Source organism: Protopterus annectens, chromosome 2.part0, assembly GCF_019279795.1.
Source record: "Protopterus annectens isolate FY-2018-M chromosome 2.part0, PAN1.0, whole genome shotgun sequence".
NCBI lineage: Eukaryota > Metazoa > Chordata > Ceratodontiformes > Protopteridae > Protopterus > Protopterus annectens.
In genome coordinates this window covers 112723856-112740584 of record NC_056728.1, presented here as the reverse complement: position 1 = coordinate 112740584, position 16729 = coordinate 112723856, and the positions used below count along the sequence as shown (strand labels likewise).

The following is a 16729-nucleotide window of genomic DNA, read 5'->3' as shown; positions in this document are numbered from 1 at the left end:
TCCCAGCCATTAACAAACTATACAAAAGAAGGAGGAACCTAGTACAGCAAAGAGTAAAATCCCAAGAATATAAGACATCCCTGATAAGTATCAGCAAGAAACTATGATCCCTCATAAAATCATCTAAGGCTAGCTTCGAAAGAAAAATTGCCAAGGACTCCAAAGATAACCACAAGGCATTCTTTAGCTATGTCAAGAATCTAAGTAGCAATTCTCAGATCTGCTTGGAGTTAGTGCAGAATGGCACAAAATACACTGAACTGACCAATATTGCCAACATCCTGGCAGACAGGTTCAGTGCAAACTTCACCCCCTTCACACCCCCAAAAGGGCCCATAACCATACCAGAAGAATGTAGTGCCCCTGAAGTCACAGACAGGTTAAAACAGCCCTCTCCAAAGCCAAAAACACAGCATCAATGGGACCAGATGGTGTCCCAGGATACATCATACATGAGCTCAAAGATGAACTAACCCCTCAACTAAACACACTGTTCAAACTCAGCCTCTCCATAGGCTACATGCCCATAGAGTGGCGCACAGCAACAGTTATTCCGCTCCACAAAGGCGGAGCCACAATAGACCCCGGGAACTATTGCCCTATAAGCCTAACTAGCTTGGTCTGCAAGGCTATGGAGCGCATCATCATGGATCTCATTAACAAAGACATTGGGAACCTCCAAACACTGGACCCTGCCCAGTTTGGCTTTGTTAAGGGCAGATCATGCCTCCTAAACCTGGTGTACTTCTTTGAGACAGTTACCAAGGCTATAGATGAGGGGAAGGTGGTCCACACAGCCTACCTAGACCTCGCAAAGGCCTTCAACACCATTCCCCATTTTGGTATTATAGACAAGCTCACCAGCCTGAACATAAACCCCTACATCATGAGATGTGTTGCCAACTGGCTCATGGACAGAACTTACATGGTAAGAGTTGCGGGAGCTAGGTCTGACTCTAAACCGGTTACAAGTGGCATTCCCCAGGGCTCAGTCCTAGGACCCCTCCTGTTCAGCATATACTTCTCAGAGGTACAGGCAAGCACAGGAGGACTATGGCTGACCAAGTTCACAGATGGCTGCAAACTAGGGGCTATAACTGACTCTCCAGCTGACACAGACATCCTCCAAAAGAGTCTCACTGAGACAGATACCTGGTGTCAAAACCATGGCCTCAAGCTAAATGCCAAAAAGTGCAGTCATCCCCTTTGGAAAAAACAAAGTACCCACAAACTGCCACATAGGTGGTAGCCCCCTAAGTATGGAAGATGTAATAAGGGATCTGGGGACCCAAGTAGATAGTAATCTCTCCTTTGATAATCACTTTGACAATGTGGTTAGCAAATCCTTCTATGTGGCCCACCTAATCACAAAAGGGTTTGCATCCAGATCAAAAGAGGTAATTGTGCCCCTCTACACATCACTCATCAGACCCATCATAGAGTACAATACCCCATTTGGGATGTACCTTACAAGACACCTGCAACAGCTGGAAAGACCACAGAAGTACCTCACCAAGAGGATCACTGGCCTCAAACAGATGCCCTATGCAGCTCGACTGAAGAAAGTCCAGCCGTACTCGGTTGCATACCGCCTACTCAGAGGTGATCTATGCCTGACATACAAGGCCATTTCCAACTTAGAATTGATGGACATGCTCCACCTAAAGAAAACCATATCCCCTCAAGCCACACGCTCTAAATCTCACCACAACAATAAATAGGATGTACTGGAGGTATATATTCCTGTCCCAGAGACTTCCCATGCTGTGGAAAAAGATTCCAATCTACATTAGGCAGGGCTCCTCGTTAACACTCTTCAAGAGAAACATTGACGAGTGGGTGGAAAATAGAAAGTTTACTGCAGGGGTCACTTCAATGGCTCTGCTGGACAGAGGCACAGGGAACTAATCTAAGGGGGTGGCAAAAGCCAACACAATTCCGGCTAGGCTTAGAAATGACTTTGGGAAGATAGCCTAGTACCTATCTATGAAGCTATGAACCTATAACAGAAACTGTTGAGTGTTAGCTTAATGTACAAGAAAAGCTGAAGTTTCTCTAGTTACTGGCATTTAGACCTTCAAGATGCCTATCTGTGTTTTTATACAGCCAAGGTTACCAAGAATTTTCTGTGCTTATGGATGTGGGCCAATCATCATGAGTTCAGACCCCTTCTATTTGGTCTCAACACAAATTTAAGGGTTTTACCAAATATATGGTGGCCATTTCACCATCTCTGGCTGAAGTGGGCAAAAATGTTCACTTTTTAGGGGAATTACTGCTGGAAGCCTTGATAAGGAGTTGCTGTTAGAAGTAATGGAATACTCACTTCAGTTGTTCTGGTCATACTGAACATCAGTGAATACTGCAAAGTCACAGATTCACCCAACTCAAGCATGAATTTCCAAATGTTGTTATCTAGACAGAAAGACGTGCACTGTCAGTCTTAACACAGGCATAATCTTGAAGATTTAGTCCAGCCTTCACCATCTTCAAAATTCCTCAACAGTGCTAACTATTTCATGAATCAAGGTACTGAGTCTCATGACAGCAGTGATGTTCCTGCTACAATTTCCCAAATATTATGTCAGAGTTGTTCAATGTGTGTTAATGATTAGCCGGTCCCAGAATGGGACCCAATGTCCCCTCCGTGGGTTTGCAGGTAACATTTGCTGTGGTGGATACTTCTGCATAATCTAGGTTGATAGTCCCTTTCCTAGTCACTCAGAGTGTGACAGTCATCACGAATGCTTCTTTCTTGTGGCATGGTGGGGGCACTGTTAACGGAAGACAGTCCAAAGGACTTTGAGAAAGTAAGAATCCTCTCTGTACATCAATGAGCCAGAGAGAAAAGTCATCCTCCTTATGTTGCAATATCTACAGGACCTACTTTTTCAGGGCAGGACTGCCATCTACATTGACAGCAACTGAATGTTTAGTTAATCAAGTTAGGAAAAAAAAACACTCCTATCCCTTCTCTCAGGAGACAAGGAGGTTTTGGGAATAGGCGATGCGTATTTCTGGTCAAGCTAAATCTGTCACATTCAAGCTCTGCTGATGCTTACTGATGCCTGACTACTGGTCCCTTAGTCATTTTGTGGCAGACTTCCTTTGCTGGGGAAAGCCGTGTTGCAACCTCTCTGTATCTGTGACAAATTATAAATGCAGCAACTAGCTTTCTCTCATTTCCCTACTGGATGGACTTCCTGGGATGGCATGTTCCATCAGTAACCTCTGGTCTTCTCTATGCTTTCTGCAATTTTCTGTTATAGTAACCTTTCTGCAGAAAGCCAGGCAGGGCAAACATGAATCATTCTTCTTTCCCGTTGACCCAGAGAAGTATGGTTTTCTCTGCTGTAACTTCAACTTTTTGTGACACCCCTTCTGCCCAGTTTCCAGAAAGGTCTCTTAACACATCCTTCCAGCAATCATCTCTTGGACTCCCAGTACTCAGACTAACTGCACGGCTTCTTTAATTGCACGGATGACCAGGGACCTTGCTTACTTTCCTAGGCTGGTCCAGATCCCCTCAGTTTCTCAAAAGCCCTCTTCCAGAAAAAATGTACCGATAATGAAAAAAAAATCACTATGGGCTACAAACCAAGGTCTTAGTCTCTTCCTTATTCTAATTCTTTTGGTGCATCAGTAATTGGCAGACAGCTCTGACCAAGATTGCAACTATTTCAGTACCAAAACACATTTTGCAGCCATTTCTAACTTTTAATAGATGCTTTTGTTACTCTTCACTATTGTCTTAAAAGTTTGGAAGGTCTTCTTGAAAGGAACATTCTTTCTAAGACAAATTCTTAAAGAATATGTTCCCCTGTAGGTCTGAAATTCATGATAAACAAATAATGCTGTCTGCCATCCTTTAAACTAGCAGACAATATGAATTAGTTACTTTGGAAGGCTCTCCTTACATTTGCGATTCCAAAACATCAACCCTTTCTTCTAACTCATTGTATAGTATATTTCATAAGGCTTATATGTGTTTATGCACTTTACCTGCTTTCATGCTCAAACAAACCAAGGAAATGAACTTAACCACTCTACTAACCAACCATTTTATTCTTAGTCTTCTAAAAGAGGGAAGTATCTGCTACAATGCCTAGATTTTCAGCTGACAACTAAACTTTTAACTTAAAGATTCATAGATATTCCAAGGCAATTGAGTCTTATGACCTTTCTTGCCTTGCCATTATGCTCTCTCAGGCCATAGATTTTGTCCAAGAGGGCCATATCAGTCAATTCTGGAGTAAATTTGTGGAGACCCATGCAGTCAGCTTGTTCATATTTAAAAAAAAATAGTGTGTCATGCTGTTAATATGCAGGGGGGAGCTCATTCCAGAATTTAGGTAAGCAGTGGGTTATAGACCTTTCCCTTCACCATGTTTTATTTATCTGTTGGAGAACATTTAGCTCCATGGTTCTAGTACTGGTTGAGATATTGTACTAGCAGAGAAGCAGGAGACCAAAGACAACTGGATAGCTTTAGAGAAATTAGAATGTTGGTCATCTTTTTGTATCCTTTCTTCCTTGGTACAGGCAAAGTAGATCAGAAAGTGTCCAAAGTTACTTTATCCAGTAGGCTTTTAGATTGCTCACCTTCTGCTATGATAACTACAACAACAACCTAACAAATGCACCAAATGCTCATTCTGCTAGGGATACTGATACCTCCCCATTTTTGTTTTAGAAATTCTTCTAGAGCTCTTACTTGTGCAGCTGCAGCATGGGCTTTCCTGCATGCCTTCATAAGACTCTATAAGCAGAATATGATCTCTAGGTCTAGGTCAACCTTCAGAGCTAACCTTCTTCAAGTTATTCTGTCATGGTGCCAAGAAAGAGGAGCAGCTTGGAGACTCTGATCTGTTGATGAAGTGAATGGACTGGATGAGATAAGAAAGTTATGCCCTACCATAACATCAGATAATCAGGATGCATGTCAGTTTGCTTTAGCACACCTGCCCCATTATCTCCCTACTTATAGAAAATTTGCTGCACTGAGGCATACCTCTCAACTTCTAGATGCAAGAAATCTGGACAAAAATAAGAACAAATTTTAAATGTTACTCTTTTAAACTTAGAAAGTTGGTATAATAAAAGTTGTTGTGTCAGCATATATTTTCTGAAGAATGTGAAGTTTGAAACTAAAATGTATTTCATTATTTAGTGACTTAAATCCTCAGTGAATTGCCAGAAAACAAATTTGATAAGGCGCACACCAAAATATAAGGCAAAATCTGGACAGTTGAGAGTTATATGCTGGGGGTTCAAGAGGAATGCTGTTAAGAGCCATAAAGATATACAAATATTTTTAGCTGTGCTGATAAAAATGGCACACTTGATGTGAAGAGGGAGGGGAGGAGAGTGGTGCATTATGGGAACTAAAGAAAGGAGTTTTTAAACTTGGGAGAGCCTTAAAGCTGGTGAGTGACCACTATATGCAGTATACGAATCCCACTGTTGAAACAGACATGACTCATGAACACATGATGTTATGGTAAGTGCCTAACTTTCATTTCTCATATTATCTCAATGACTGACAGCATATACTGCTTCTGCAGATAATAGTCTGTCAAGTCTTACTATGACAACTGCAGTCAAATTTCTGTCACATATAGTCCATAAAGTATTGCAATGTGCATGCCCTTTCCTCACTTGTATATTCCAATCTAGACAGTTCTTTCAGAATCACCAAGAACTTCAATGTAGTGCCTTATTCCAAGCTCAGATTAATTTGGATTTTGTTCCTCTGTATCCTATTTTTCACAGAAGCTTGCTTAAGCTATACTACCAAAAGTAAGGTGATATGATAGAAGTGGAGGGGGGGTAGCAGTAGGAAAGGAAGAGGAAGTGTTGCTAAAGCAACTGAAGGTGTGTAGAGATACTGCAATATTATATGACTTGAAAAGAAAGAGATGTGTTGTAGGTGGTGGTATTGATTTATCAATATATTCTTGCAGCAAAGTCCAAAAGGGGCATACCTCTCAACCCATTAGTGCAAGAAATCTGGACAAAGCCTGACAAACTGGGGGGGGGGGGCAATGGCCCAAAAACATGGGCAGATTTGAATTTAAATATCACTCATAAACTTAGAAAGTTGCTAGAGTAACATGGTTTGTGTTAACATACATTTTCTGAAGGATTTGAAGTCTGAAACTTCAATCAAATGTATACCATTATTTGGTGAATTCAGTCCTCAGATCATCCCAGTGATTTGCCAGAAAACCACAAATTTTATGAGGAATAGACCAAAAATATGATGCTAAAATCTGGAGAGTTGAGATGTATGGAGAGGGGAGATCTCAGGATGAAACTTGATATGCCCCTCCCTTCCCAAAGAGTCATCTCGGACATATTACTGAAGTGATACTGAAGTGATAATCACTGCCTTTCCAGTACACCTGGACTGTATCTGCACAGCAAGTTCAAACCAAGGATACACTTCGTTTTTTTATACATTTGTTTAAATGGCTATAAAATCTGAAAGCTGCACCATTATAGGTACACATAAAATGAAATGACATTTTGAATAAGGCAGTTTAAAAACATGAATGCTTCAGAAAGTGCAAACTTAATTTGAATTTCTCACATAGCATCTATCCTGGTGTAAAACATATTTTGGTTCCCATAAAAGGGTAAAACAGTCTTAATCTGATTGAAGAAAGTCATGTTTTGTCACCCCCCCATATATACACTTAATGATGTAGATATAGATATACATATAGGAGTGTACATACACATGCATACACATATATAAATATAAAGAGATGCATGTATGTCAGTCTAGGAAGGATATGAAGATCCCTTAGATAAAAGATTCAGGCACTTACTGAGCTGTCCAGGACTCCATTTCCATCAGTGTCATACAGTCGAAACATAACTGAAAAAGAAATAAATAAACCACTTCATTACAAGCAAATAAAACAAAGCTAATGATATTTTCTGTATTATTATGACATCTGATGTTATAGAAACATGTATTAATTGTTCAATAGTTCATGTAAGACTATGTTAAGACCAAAGACCAATTAAAAAAACTAATTCCATAGCTGTGGGAAATACTTTGGAACCCACCCATAAGTCTACATTTTTTTTTAAAGTTGTAGTGAATTAGATTGATGGATTAACAAGATAATCTGTTCCACATAAGCACCATTGATTGTGATAAATGCCTACTTCTCAAAACTGTTTAACATTTATATTCTTTATATTTATAACTAACTCTTCTAGTATTTCTATGAGTCCAGCAATTCAATATTTAACATTAAGTGAAGCTCTTCATTCATTAGAGCTTTATATGCCAAGCATAATTTGCCCCACAAATAATTATAACTAATAAAGTCCAAAACTCTCTAACCTAGAACTGCATGAGTTACCACTAATAGCTTGAATTCTCTGTGTAAACTTAAGCTGCATTCCTTTGAGTGATAGAAAATCTCCTTTGCTATATAAACAAAATAACACATATTATATGACTGGACATACATAAATTATGAACATTTTTTTAAGAAATTTTGTATTCTTTATATCAAAAGTCCTGAAAAATAAACCCACCATTTTGATCCATTTAACATTTATTGTTTTGGACATGAGATCTAAATCTTAAATTATTACTAACAATGAGGCCTAGGTCCTTATACTCCATCAATGTTTGTAAATAAATGAGTCATAATTCTGTTAGTGTTTACATTGATTTTTTACCAAAATATAGGATTCACTTTTCTCCATATTAACTTTCAGCCCATTTTTAAACTACAAAACAACCTGGCTCATGTACTGATTTAATGTATCAATGTCATTTGATGTAGTAACTACACATTTCATTTTTATGTCATCAGCATATTTTGCCAATCCAGACCTTTGTAAATGTTGGTAATAATGAGAAAACAATATTAAACAATAATAATCCCAAAACCAAACCTTGTGGGATATTCTTGCTCACCTGTGTCCACTCTGATGTATAATTCTGTATTTTTACTCTTTGAAATCTCTCATTCACCCAGTTTGCACCCCCAGTAAATAATGCATGGGTTTATTGAATGTTTATTAATCAGCTCTATGATAATGGTGCATGGAATACTATCAAATGTATTGGATAAAGCCAGATGGGTAACAACAACAGCTGGTAAATTCAGATCTAATACTATAGAGAGAGGCCCATGAAAATTAAACAAATTAGTAAAAGTTGAGAAGTTCTTAGCAAAACCATGTTGTGAAGTACTCATTAAACAACACTGAATTTCACAACTGAGAACTGTTAAAAGACACTTTTCAAAGATCTTTCCAGCTATTGATGTCAGATTAATAGGTCTATAGTTAATTTTATCCACAGGGGTTTCTTTTTGAATGGGTATAAAATGCACAAGTTTCTAGTTGGATGGAATATTTACATATAACAACATTTTATTGAAAAGGATGTAATAGCTGCAGCTATCTATTTATTACAAACAACCCAAAAGGAGCCCGTTAGGTTATCAGGGCCAATACTGCCTAATACGACCCAGGGAAGTTCTCACAATGCCCAGACTAAAAGTAGGACATTGGCATTCATTGCATGCTGTTACCTTCGAGTCATATATCCTTACACCTATAATGTCACCTGCCAGGAAGTATTTGTTAAACAAATTGTCTAATCTATCTCCTGCATATAATTTCTAACCATCATATTCAATTATACCAAATGTTCTAACTCGGACTGATTAACATATGAATACATTTTCTTATAGACACTGATGAAAATAAGTGATTTTCATATTTACATTTAGCAGTTCTTAGAGATACCTTCAATCTTCTATTAGTGAAGCTATAGTCCCTTTTAGCAGTTACAGTCTTAAACCTTTTCCAAATACTAAACTTTTGTTTTCTTCCACAGTATTTTTGTGTGTGTTACATTGCACTTGGGGGATATATACCTCTCATGCCTCCTAGAAATAAGTTTTCTACACTTATTAAGATGTCCATTACTTACACTACCAAAGATATTCCAACTAGTAGAAAACCCCTTGTAAGTTTTCTTATGATAAGTCAATAGATATAATACATGCAATCATTTCTAAGTCAAAAATTAGTGTCTTGTCAACTATGATCGTTGACTGGAACTCCATGTGTTTGTGTGTCTTTACTACAAATTCAAAGGCAGTACAATCTGAACTGACAAGAGAGGACAACTGCTTAACATTAATTATCTGTGGAAATCAACTATTTGTATTACGTTATGAAACATACAGAAATCAAGAAATTATTCAGCCATGGTAGCACAAACTGCTCCTTTTTTCCAGTTTATTTTGGAAAAGTTAAAAACACTCAATACAATCACATTGTTACACTTAGTGAACTTATTTTGTTTTTCTATATGCGAATATTGGTCTACAGTTGTCAGGGATAGCCTTTTATAACAACCCAATACATGTATATGATTACCTGCAACAATTCTAAGAACAGACTTTCTTATCTATGATTAAATAGAAGTACCTTAATGAAATCGAAATCTTGGAAAGTGAGAGGATGTCTGAGGAATGGAGAAAAACTGTTTTGGTACTGATGTTTAAGAATAAGGGTGATGTGCAGAGCTGTAGTAACTACAGAGGGATTAAATTGATCAGTCACAGCATGAAGTTATGGGAGAGAGTAGTGGAAGCTAGGTTAAGAAGGGACGTGATGATTAGTGATCAGCAGTATGGTTTCATGCCGGGAAAGAGGACTACAGATGCAATGTTTGCTCTGAGAGTGTTGATGGAGAAGTACAGAGAAGGTCAGAAGGAGTTGCATTGTGTTTTTGTAGAGTTAGAGAAAGCATATGACAGGGTGCCTAGAGAGGAGGTGTGGTATTGTATGAGGAAGTTGTGAGTGTCAGAGAAGTATGTAAGAGTGGTACAGGATATGTTCGAGGGTAGTATGACAGTGGTGAGGTCTGCGGTGGGAGTGACGGATGCATTTAAGGTGGAGATGAGATTACATGAAGGATCAGATCTGAGCCCTTTCTTATTTGCAATGGTGATGGACAGGTTGACAGACAAGATCAGGCAGGAGTCCCCGTGGACTATGATGTTTGCAGATGACATTGTGATCTGTAGTGAGAGTAGGGAACAGGTGGAGGAGACCCTAGAGAGATGGAGATATGCTCTAGAGAGAAGAATAATGAAGGTCAGCAGGACTTAGACAGAATATATGTGTGTGAATGAGAGGGAGGATAGAGGAATGGTGAGGATGCAAGGAGTAGAGGTGGCGAAGGTGGATGAGTTTAAATACCTGAGATCAATAGTTCAGAGTAATGGTGAGTGTGGAAGAGAGGTGAAGAAGAGAGTACAGGCAGGATGGAGTGGGTGGAGAAGAGTGTCAGGAGTGAATTGTGACAGATGAGTACCAGTAAGAGTGAAAGGGAAGGTCTACAACAGGGTAGTTAGACCTGCTATGTTATATGGGTTGGAGACAGTGGCATTGACAAAAAGGCAGGAGTCAGAGCTGGATGTGGCAGAGTTAAAGATGTTAAGATTTGCACTGGGTGTGACAAGGGTGGACAGGATTAGGAATAAGTATATTAGAGGGTCAGCCCAGGTTGGAAGGTTTAGAGACAAAGCCAGAGAAGCAAGATTACATTGGTATGGACATGTGCTGAGGAGGGATGCTGAGTATATTGGGAAAATATGCTAAAGATGAAGCTACCAGGTAACAGGAAAAGAGGAAGGCCTAAGATAAGGTTTATGGATGTGGTGGGAGAGGACATGCAGGTGGTTGGTGTGACAGAAAACGATGCAGAGGACAGGAAGAAATGGAAACAGATGATCCGCTGTGGCGACCCCTAACAGGAACATCGAAAGAAGATGATGATTAAATAGAAGTACCTTAAGAGATAGCCCACAAGCAATGAATATTGCAACTCTTCCCCAGGTTTACTTCCTCTCAAACATTCATACAATGAATAACCATAAAATGTAAAATGTGGAACCAGCTTTCCAGTCTGAAATTATAATTATTTAATAGAATTTTTGCTGCAAAAGAAAAAAATATTGCTTACATAGGAATCACAGTCATGAAATATTTTGGCAGATTTTGTCCCTGACAACATTCTGTCTGTAACAAACAAATATGCTCTACATGTTTGGCATAACTCCAACTGACACAGTAAAACAAATTCTTATATTTTTTTTAGTAAGACTACATGCTGGAAGTACATTCATATGCAAGCTAGTGAAATACTAACTACAGGGACATAAAGCATAGAGTAGCTCTCTGTACACTTCCACACGGGGATGAATTAAAATGCCTTCCCACTGTGCTTCCACACAGGCACAGACATCCTGAACTGCCTTCGCCTTGCATTTCCTCAAAGGCAGGGATAATTCCATGTTGTTTCTCCTGGAAAGGACTTCAGCTTTTTTCCTACTGAGGAACACTTCCTGATTGCATTTTGTCTTCCTTCTGGTATACATAATTCCGTGTAGAGCCCTGCCAGAACCCCCTCCCCCATCACTATGCCAATATATAGCTATCTACCTGTCTATAGAGAGAGAAAGAGAGAGAGAAAATGTAACATTATACAAAGCAAATGGAGTTTTCCAGCTTTAAGGTTACTGCACACTTTACTTAAGAAAGAACAAACCACCGAAAAGAGAAAACTACTTCTACAGTAACAATTACTCTTGATATTGACACTTAAATTACTAAAATAGACAGATGTCACAACCAGTTGTGTTTTTACTCATCTGTTCTCCTTTGTTTGCATACCAGTGGATGGTTTTTATTTTTTTAGTGTTTTTTATTAACTAAGAATGCAATCTAATAAATATTCTGGACTTAATGATACTATATACGTATTAAATGTATTTTTGTAAATGTGGTTGTTTCTTTCAACAAATGTTGGCTTTCTAATTTGAATTAATTGGTTAATGAAGAGTGTTATTGTTTGAATTTTGTATATAAACTGACATTTTTAAGCGTGGTTTTATTCTGAAGATGTCCTTTTGGATGAAAGCACTGCAATAAAGCCAGGTATACTTTTAATTGCTTGTTCTCCTTTGTTTGCCTACCAATGGATGACTTTTATTTTTTAGTTGTCACAACTTCTTGTGTAAGATCTATGTAAAAGATCACTTTGCATTCTTGTTAAAAATAAGAAAACAGGATTCAAGACTGCATTGCTCATTTAAACCACAGTTTATTAAGTTAAAAAAGAGATGAGCATTTTTCTCCTTCTCAGAGCTTCAGTCAAAAGTCAAACTAACAGAAAACTTGGCTCATAAGAAACAGCTGCTATAAAGGATATTGCTGCTTTTGCTAAATAAACAGAAATGATTCAGTGTTTCTGCAAGTTTGCAAGCCCCCTCCAACTCCTCCCTATGGGGTCTCTATTCTTCACACCAGAGATTCTACACATATATTAACTTTGAGAATTCATAACAATGACACATTCTTAATCAATTTGGTATGAAATATCCTGCACTTGAAGTTTTGGAGCTTTGCAACTCAGCATGTGTTTCGTCAATCAGAACTTATTCTTTTACATTCAACCAATGTTTAATTCAACTGACTGAATCTTTGTAACTTAGATACATACACACACACACACACACACACACACACACACACACACACACACACACACACACACACACACACACACACACACACACACACACACAAATACATCAATGTCATGTTGCATCAAGATTCAGTAAAAAATAAAAATAAACATCACAACTTATCCAAACCACTGCACCCAACAAAACACATAAAACATTGCCTCCCGACACCCCCATACCTCAAAAACATTAAATGTACTCCATGATCACATAATAATAGAAAAATCAGAAAATCCCCTTATTGTACTGTTTTATGCTATCCACAAATGCCCTGGTTTCCACACTGACATATGCACGTTTGTGCAAGGGAGAAAAACACTCTGATTTTTTTTTTTTGCAGATATATTTAATGTTTTTACCAAAATACAATAACAAATAATGCACAGACCTCATCAATCAGAAACCAGTCATCCCCCACATCTACAACATATCTTATGTCTGTCTTTCTCAAAATCTAGTATACACATTGCCTTGGTCTACATCTGATGGTTATAATACAATTGTTGAAGATTTTGCTTAATAACAGCTTAAAACTCAATATCCATTACATGAGATTTTTTGCTATATATACTAAATTAATTGATAACAATATTCTCTAAAACATTACATATAACAGTAACAACTATGTACCTCTATATACACAGATGATTAGTCTTGCTGACTTTGTAACCAATCCCCTGCATATTACATAAGATTTTATTTTTTTACTAATTCTTTTTGGATTAGCTAGCTCTATATTAAATAGCATATCTTAACTTGACTAATAGTGTACAATTCATTTGACCCATTTATTCTTCAAGTACTTGCTTTTCTTCTGGGTGAGTTCCAAGTCATAGCTCTTTTTGCTGTTATTCATCAGCAAAGCCATTAACACTTTAACGTGAATCAGAATCTGTTTTTCAGGCCAGCTGAGGAGTATAAGCTCTTTTTTAAAATAATTTCTTTCTTCTTAATTTCTCTTAATTGGACTGGCAGATGAGTTTTAAAATTTGATAGCATGCCACACACCCAAAATAGATGATCCCATGTCCCCTTCACTCTCTTTTGTCCCATCCTTCGTCAACCGGAGGGAATCTTTTGTGAAGCACATGTGAACTAGAATAACTGACAACAGTGCAACACAGTTAGCTTTACTTGACTTAAAGAGCTACTTTCAGGATACACAAATGAGGAAATTATATTTGCTTCAAGACGACACTTGCATAGCAAAATGGAAAACAGTGTTATTATACAATGGACCCATTAAACATGGGACAAATTCAATGAACTTTTGGGCTGCAATTGACATTACTTTTTATGATGTTGCTGAATACTATATTTTCTGCAATCCACCCCACACACACACACACACTATTTAAAATGTACTAACTCCAAGATTACTCAGCAATTCAGGTAGACGTAAACATCCTTACCCATCTGCTACACAAGTTCACTAAATTGTAGTAAGATTTTGTTAAGTATAGTTCACTAAAATACTTTCCAGCATAGCTCTCAAGTGTCCCTGATTTTCACTCAGATTTCAGTTCTGTTCTTCTAAATCCCTTCTAAAACTGGTGACTTTTGGAGGAAAGGTGAATTACAGTTAATAAATAATGACAATAATTCCGAGTTATAGACATCTTTTTCTTCAGGAAATGTCTATTAACTCACAATCTCTTATTCTCTCAAGATCTCAAGCTAATAGTACTAATATTTTGTTTCTGATTCTGTTGAGAGGTAGGCTCCAACATAATTAAATCTGATGGCATGTAGTTTAAAGTACGTCTCCCTATTTGTGCATGTTATTTTTGTGTGTGATCTATATCTATCTATTGATATGTATCTGTAGTTATAGCTATATATATATATAAGTATATATATATATATATATATAAACAGAAGATCAAACCCACTTAAGCGAAAGTGCACTTTCGCATAAGCCGATTTACCGAAGCACATTACAGCGGGGATAAGGAAGTATATCCTTTTCCCCACTGTAGTGCAATCTCAGAGTTAGTATATTTAAATAGGGGGGAGTGTGGGGCACACCTTGCAAAATAATGATTAAAGTAGTTTGTTTTGAATCGGCTTTTGTGAAAGTGCACTTTTGATATAGTGCACTTTCGCTTAAGTGAGTTTCTACGTTTCTTGCTCAAGATTGTGAAATTTTGATCAAGTAACATAGAACCCTATATATATATATATATATATATATATATATATATATATATATATATATATATATATATATATACATATCTTTAGGTTCATAGGTTACTAGGATGATAAGCCTAGCTAAGAGTTTGTCCCATGTTCCCTCAAAGTCAGCACCTGTTTCCCCTGTCCATCAGGGACACAGGTGGGATCCCAGGGGCATCTTTTCTGTTTCTCATCCAGTCATTCAGGTTACTCTTAAAGAGAGCTAGAGAGGTACTCTGCTTGACATGAAGAAGGAGTCTATTCCACAGATGGGGGACTCTTTGGGACACACATCTATCTTGCCAAGAAGTTCTATTAATGTCACAGACCAGGTTAAGGCCTTGCGTGTGGCTTGCATGAGTGGAGGTTGACTTATGGATGTGCAGCAATTCCATCAAGGTTGGGTCTGAGATGGCCTTGTATGCCAGACACAGGTCATCTTTGAGCAGCCTGTATGAGACTGAGTAGAGGGACAGGGCTTTTAGCCTATCTGTATAGGATAGGTGTTTGAGACCTTGGATTTTCCTGCTCAGGAACCTCTGTGATCTCTCCAACTGCTGCATGTGCTTGGCAAGGTACATGCTGAAAGGGGCATTGTACTTGATAATGGGTCTGATAAGGGAGGAATACAGGAATGTTATGACCTCCTTGTTCCTGGATGAAATACCCTTATTTATGAGGTGGGCCATGTAGAAGGCTTTCCATGCAATGGAGGCAATATGGTGGTCAAAAGTCAGGTTGCTATCAACCTGGCTGCCCAAGTCCCTCATGGCTGATTGCATGCTTAGTATATTGTTATTAATGTGATAATTAGTGGGGGATACCATTTTCCCCAAAGGGGATAATAATGCATTTCTTGGCATTCAGTTTGAGGTCATGCTTCTGGCATCAGTCATTAGTTTGGGTTACGCCCTATTGGAAGATGTTCACATCACTAGAGGAATTTAAGACAGCACTCAGTTTGCAGTCATCTGCAAACTTGGATAGCCACAGACCACTGGTTTTGGGTTGCACCTTAGAAAAATATATCCCAAACAGTAGAGGTCCCAAGATCACTCCTTTGGGTACACTGCTTGTTACAGGTCTACTACTAGAGGTGGCTTCCCCTATTTTGACTGAGAGGGTTCTATCAGTGAGCCAGTTAGCAACCCATCTGGCAACATACAGGTTGGTGCATAGCTGGGCGAGTTTATTTATTATGCCTGAGTGGGGAATAGTGTCGAAGGCTGTATATGTGTGTGCATCTATACGTGTGTGTGTGTGTGTGTGTGTGTGTGTGTGTGTGTGTGTGTGTGTGTGTGTGTGTGAGTATATATATATATATATATATATATATATATATATATATATATATATATATATACAGCAACAGCAAAAACCAGCACTCTGACTCTGACTCCAAAATGTCCTTTTCAAGCAGTTTATTATATCCAAATGGAAAAATGTAAAAGCAGTCTGTCTGAGAATAAAATGATCACAGACCAGTTTCGCTCACTGGCATCACCAGTGTAATATACACATAACTCGCAAGTTTATAACTTGATAGTTTTTAAAGCAACAGTAACTATTATAAGCTTCACATATATACATACATAAAAGTTTTTTTATCCATAAAAATATATTTGTATGTATGTATATAACACTGCCATATAAACATTTCCAAACCACATATTAAATAAAATTGATAGAAATTAAAAAATGCTTAGTCCACTTGGACAACTATCTAAGGTACACTTTCATCAAAGTAAGAATATCAAATTACTGACTAACAAATAAATGATTTGAATCACCCAATATAGGTACATGAATTAGATATAATGCATTGAAATTACCTCCAACAAAATGAATTTATTCATTTAGTTAAATACATTTTACCAGTTTTCATTAAGTCCCAGTTTATATATACCACCTAGGTTAATAATCCACAATCTTTCTTTGTGGTCCAAGATTTTATGTTTGGATAGATTAGA

General features: G+C 37.8%; 1 protein-coding gene across 3 annotated transcripts in view; it reads right to left on the bottom strand.

The window, feature by feature from the left end:
* Positions 1-16729, bottom strand: part of LOC122792986 (diacylglycerol kinase beta-like) — a 4078579-nt gene that overhangs the window by 2171498 nt on the left and 1890352 nt on the right. For all 3 annotated transcript variants that reach the window (XM_044060599.1, XM_044060600.1, XM_044060601.1), the window contains one exon: positions 6834-6883. In XM_044060599.1, the coding sequence (XP_043916534.1) occupies positions 6834-6883 (50 nt within the window). The remainder of the gene's footprint in view (positions 1-6833; positions 6884-16729) is intronic.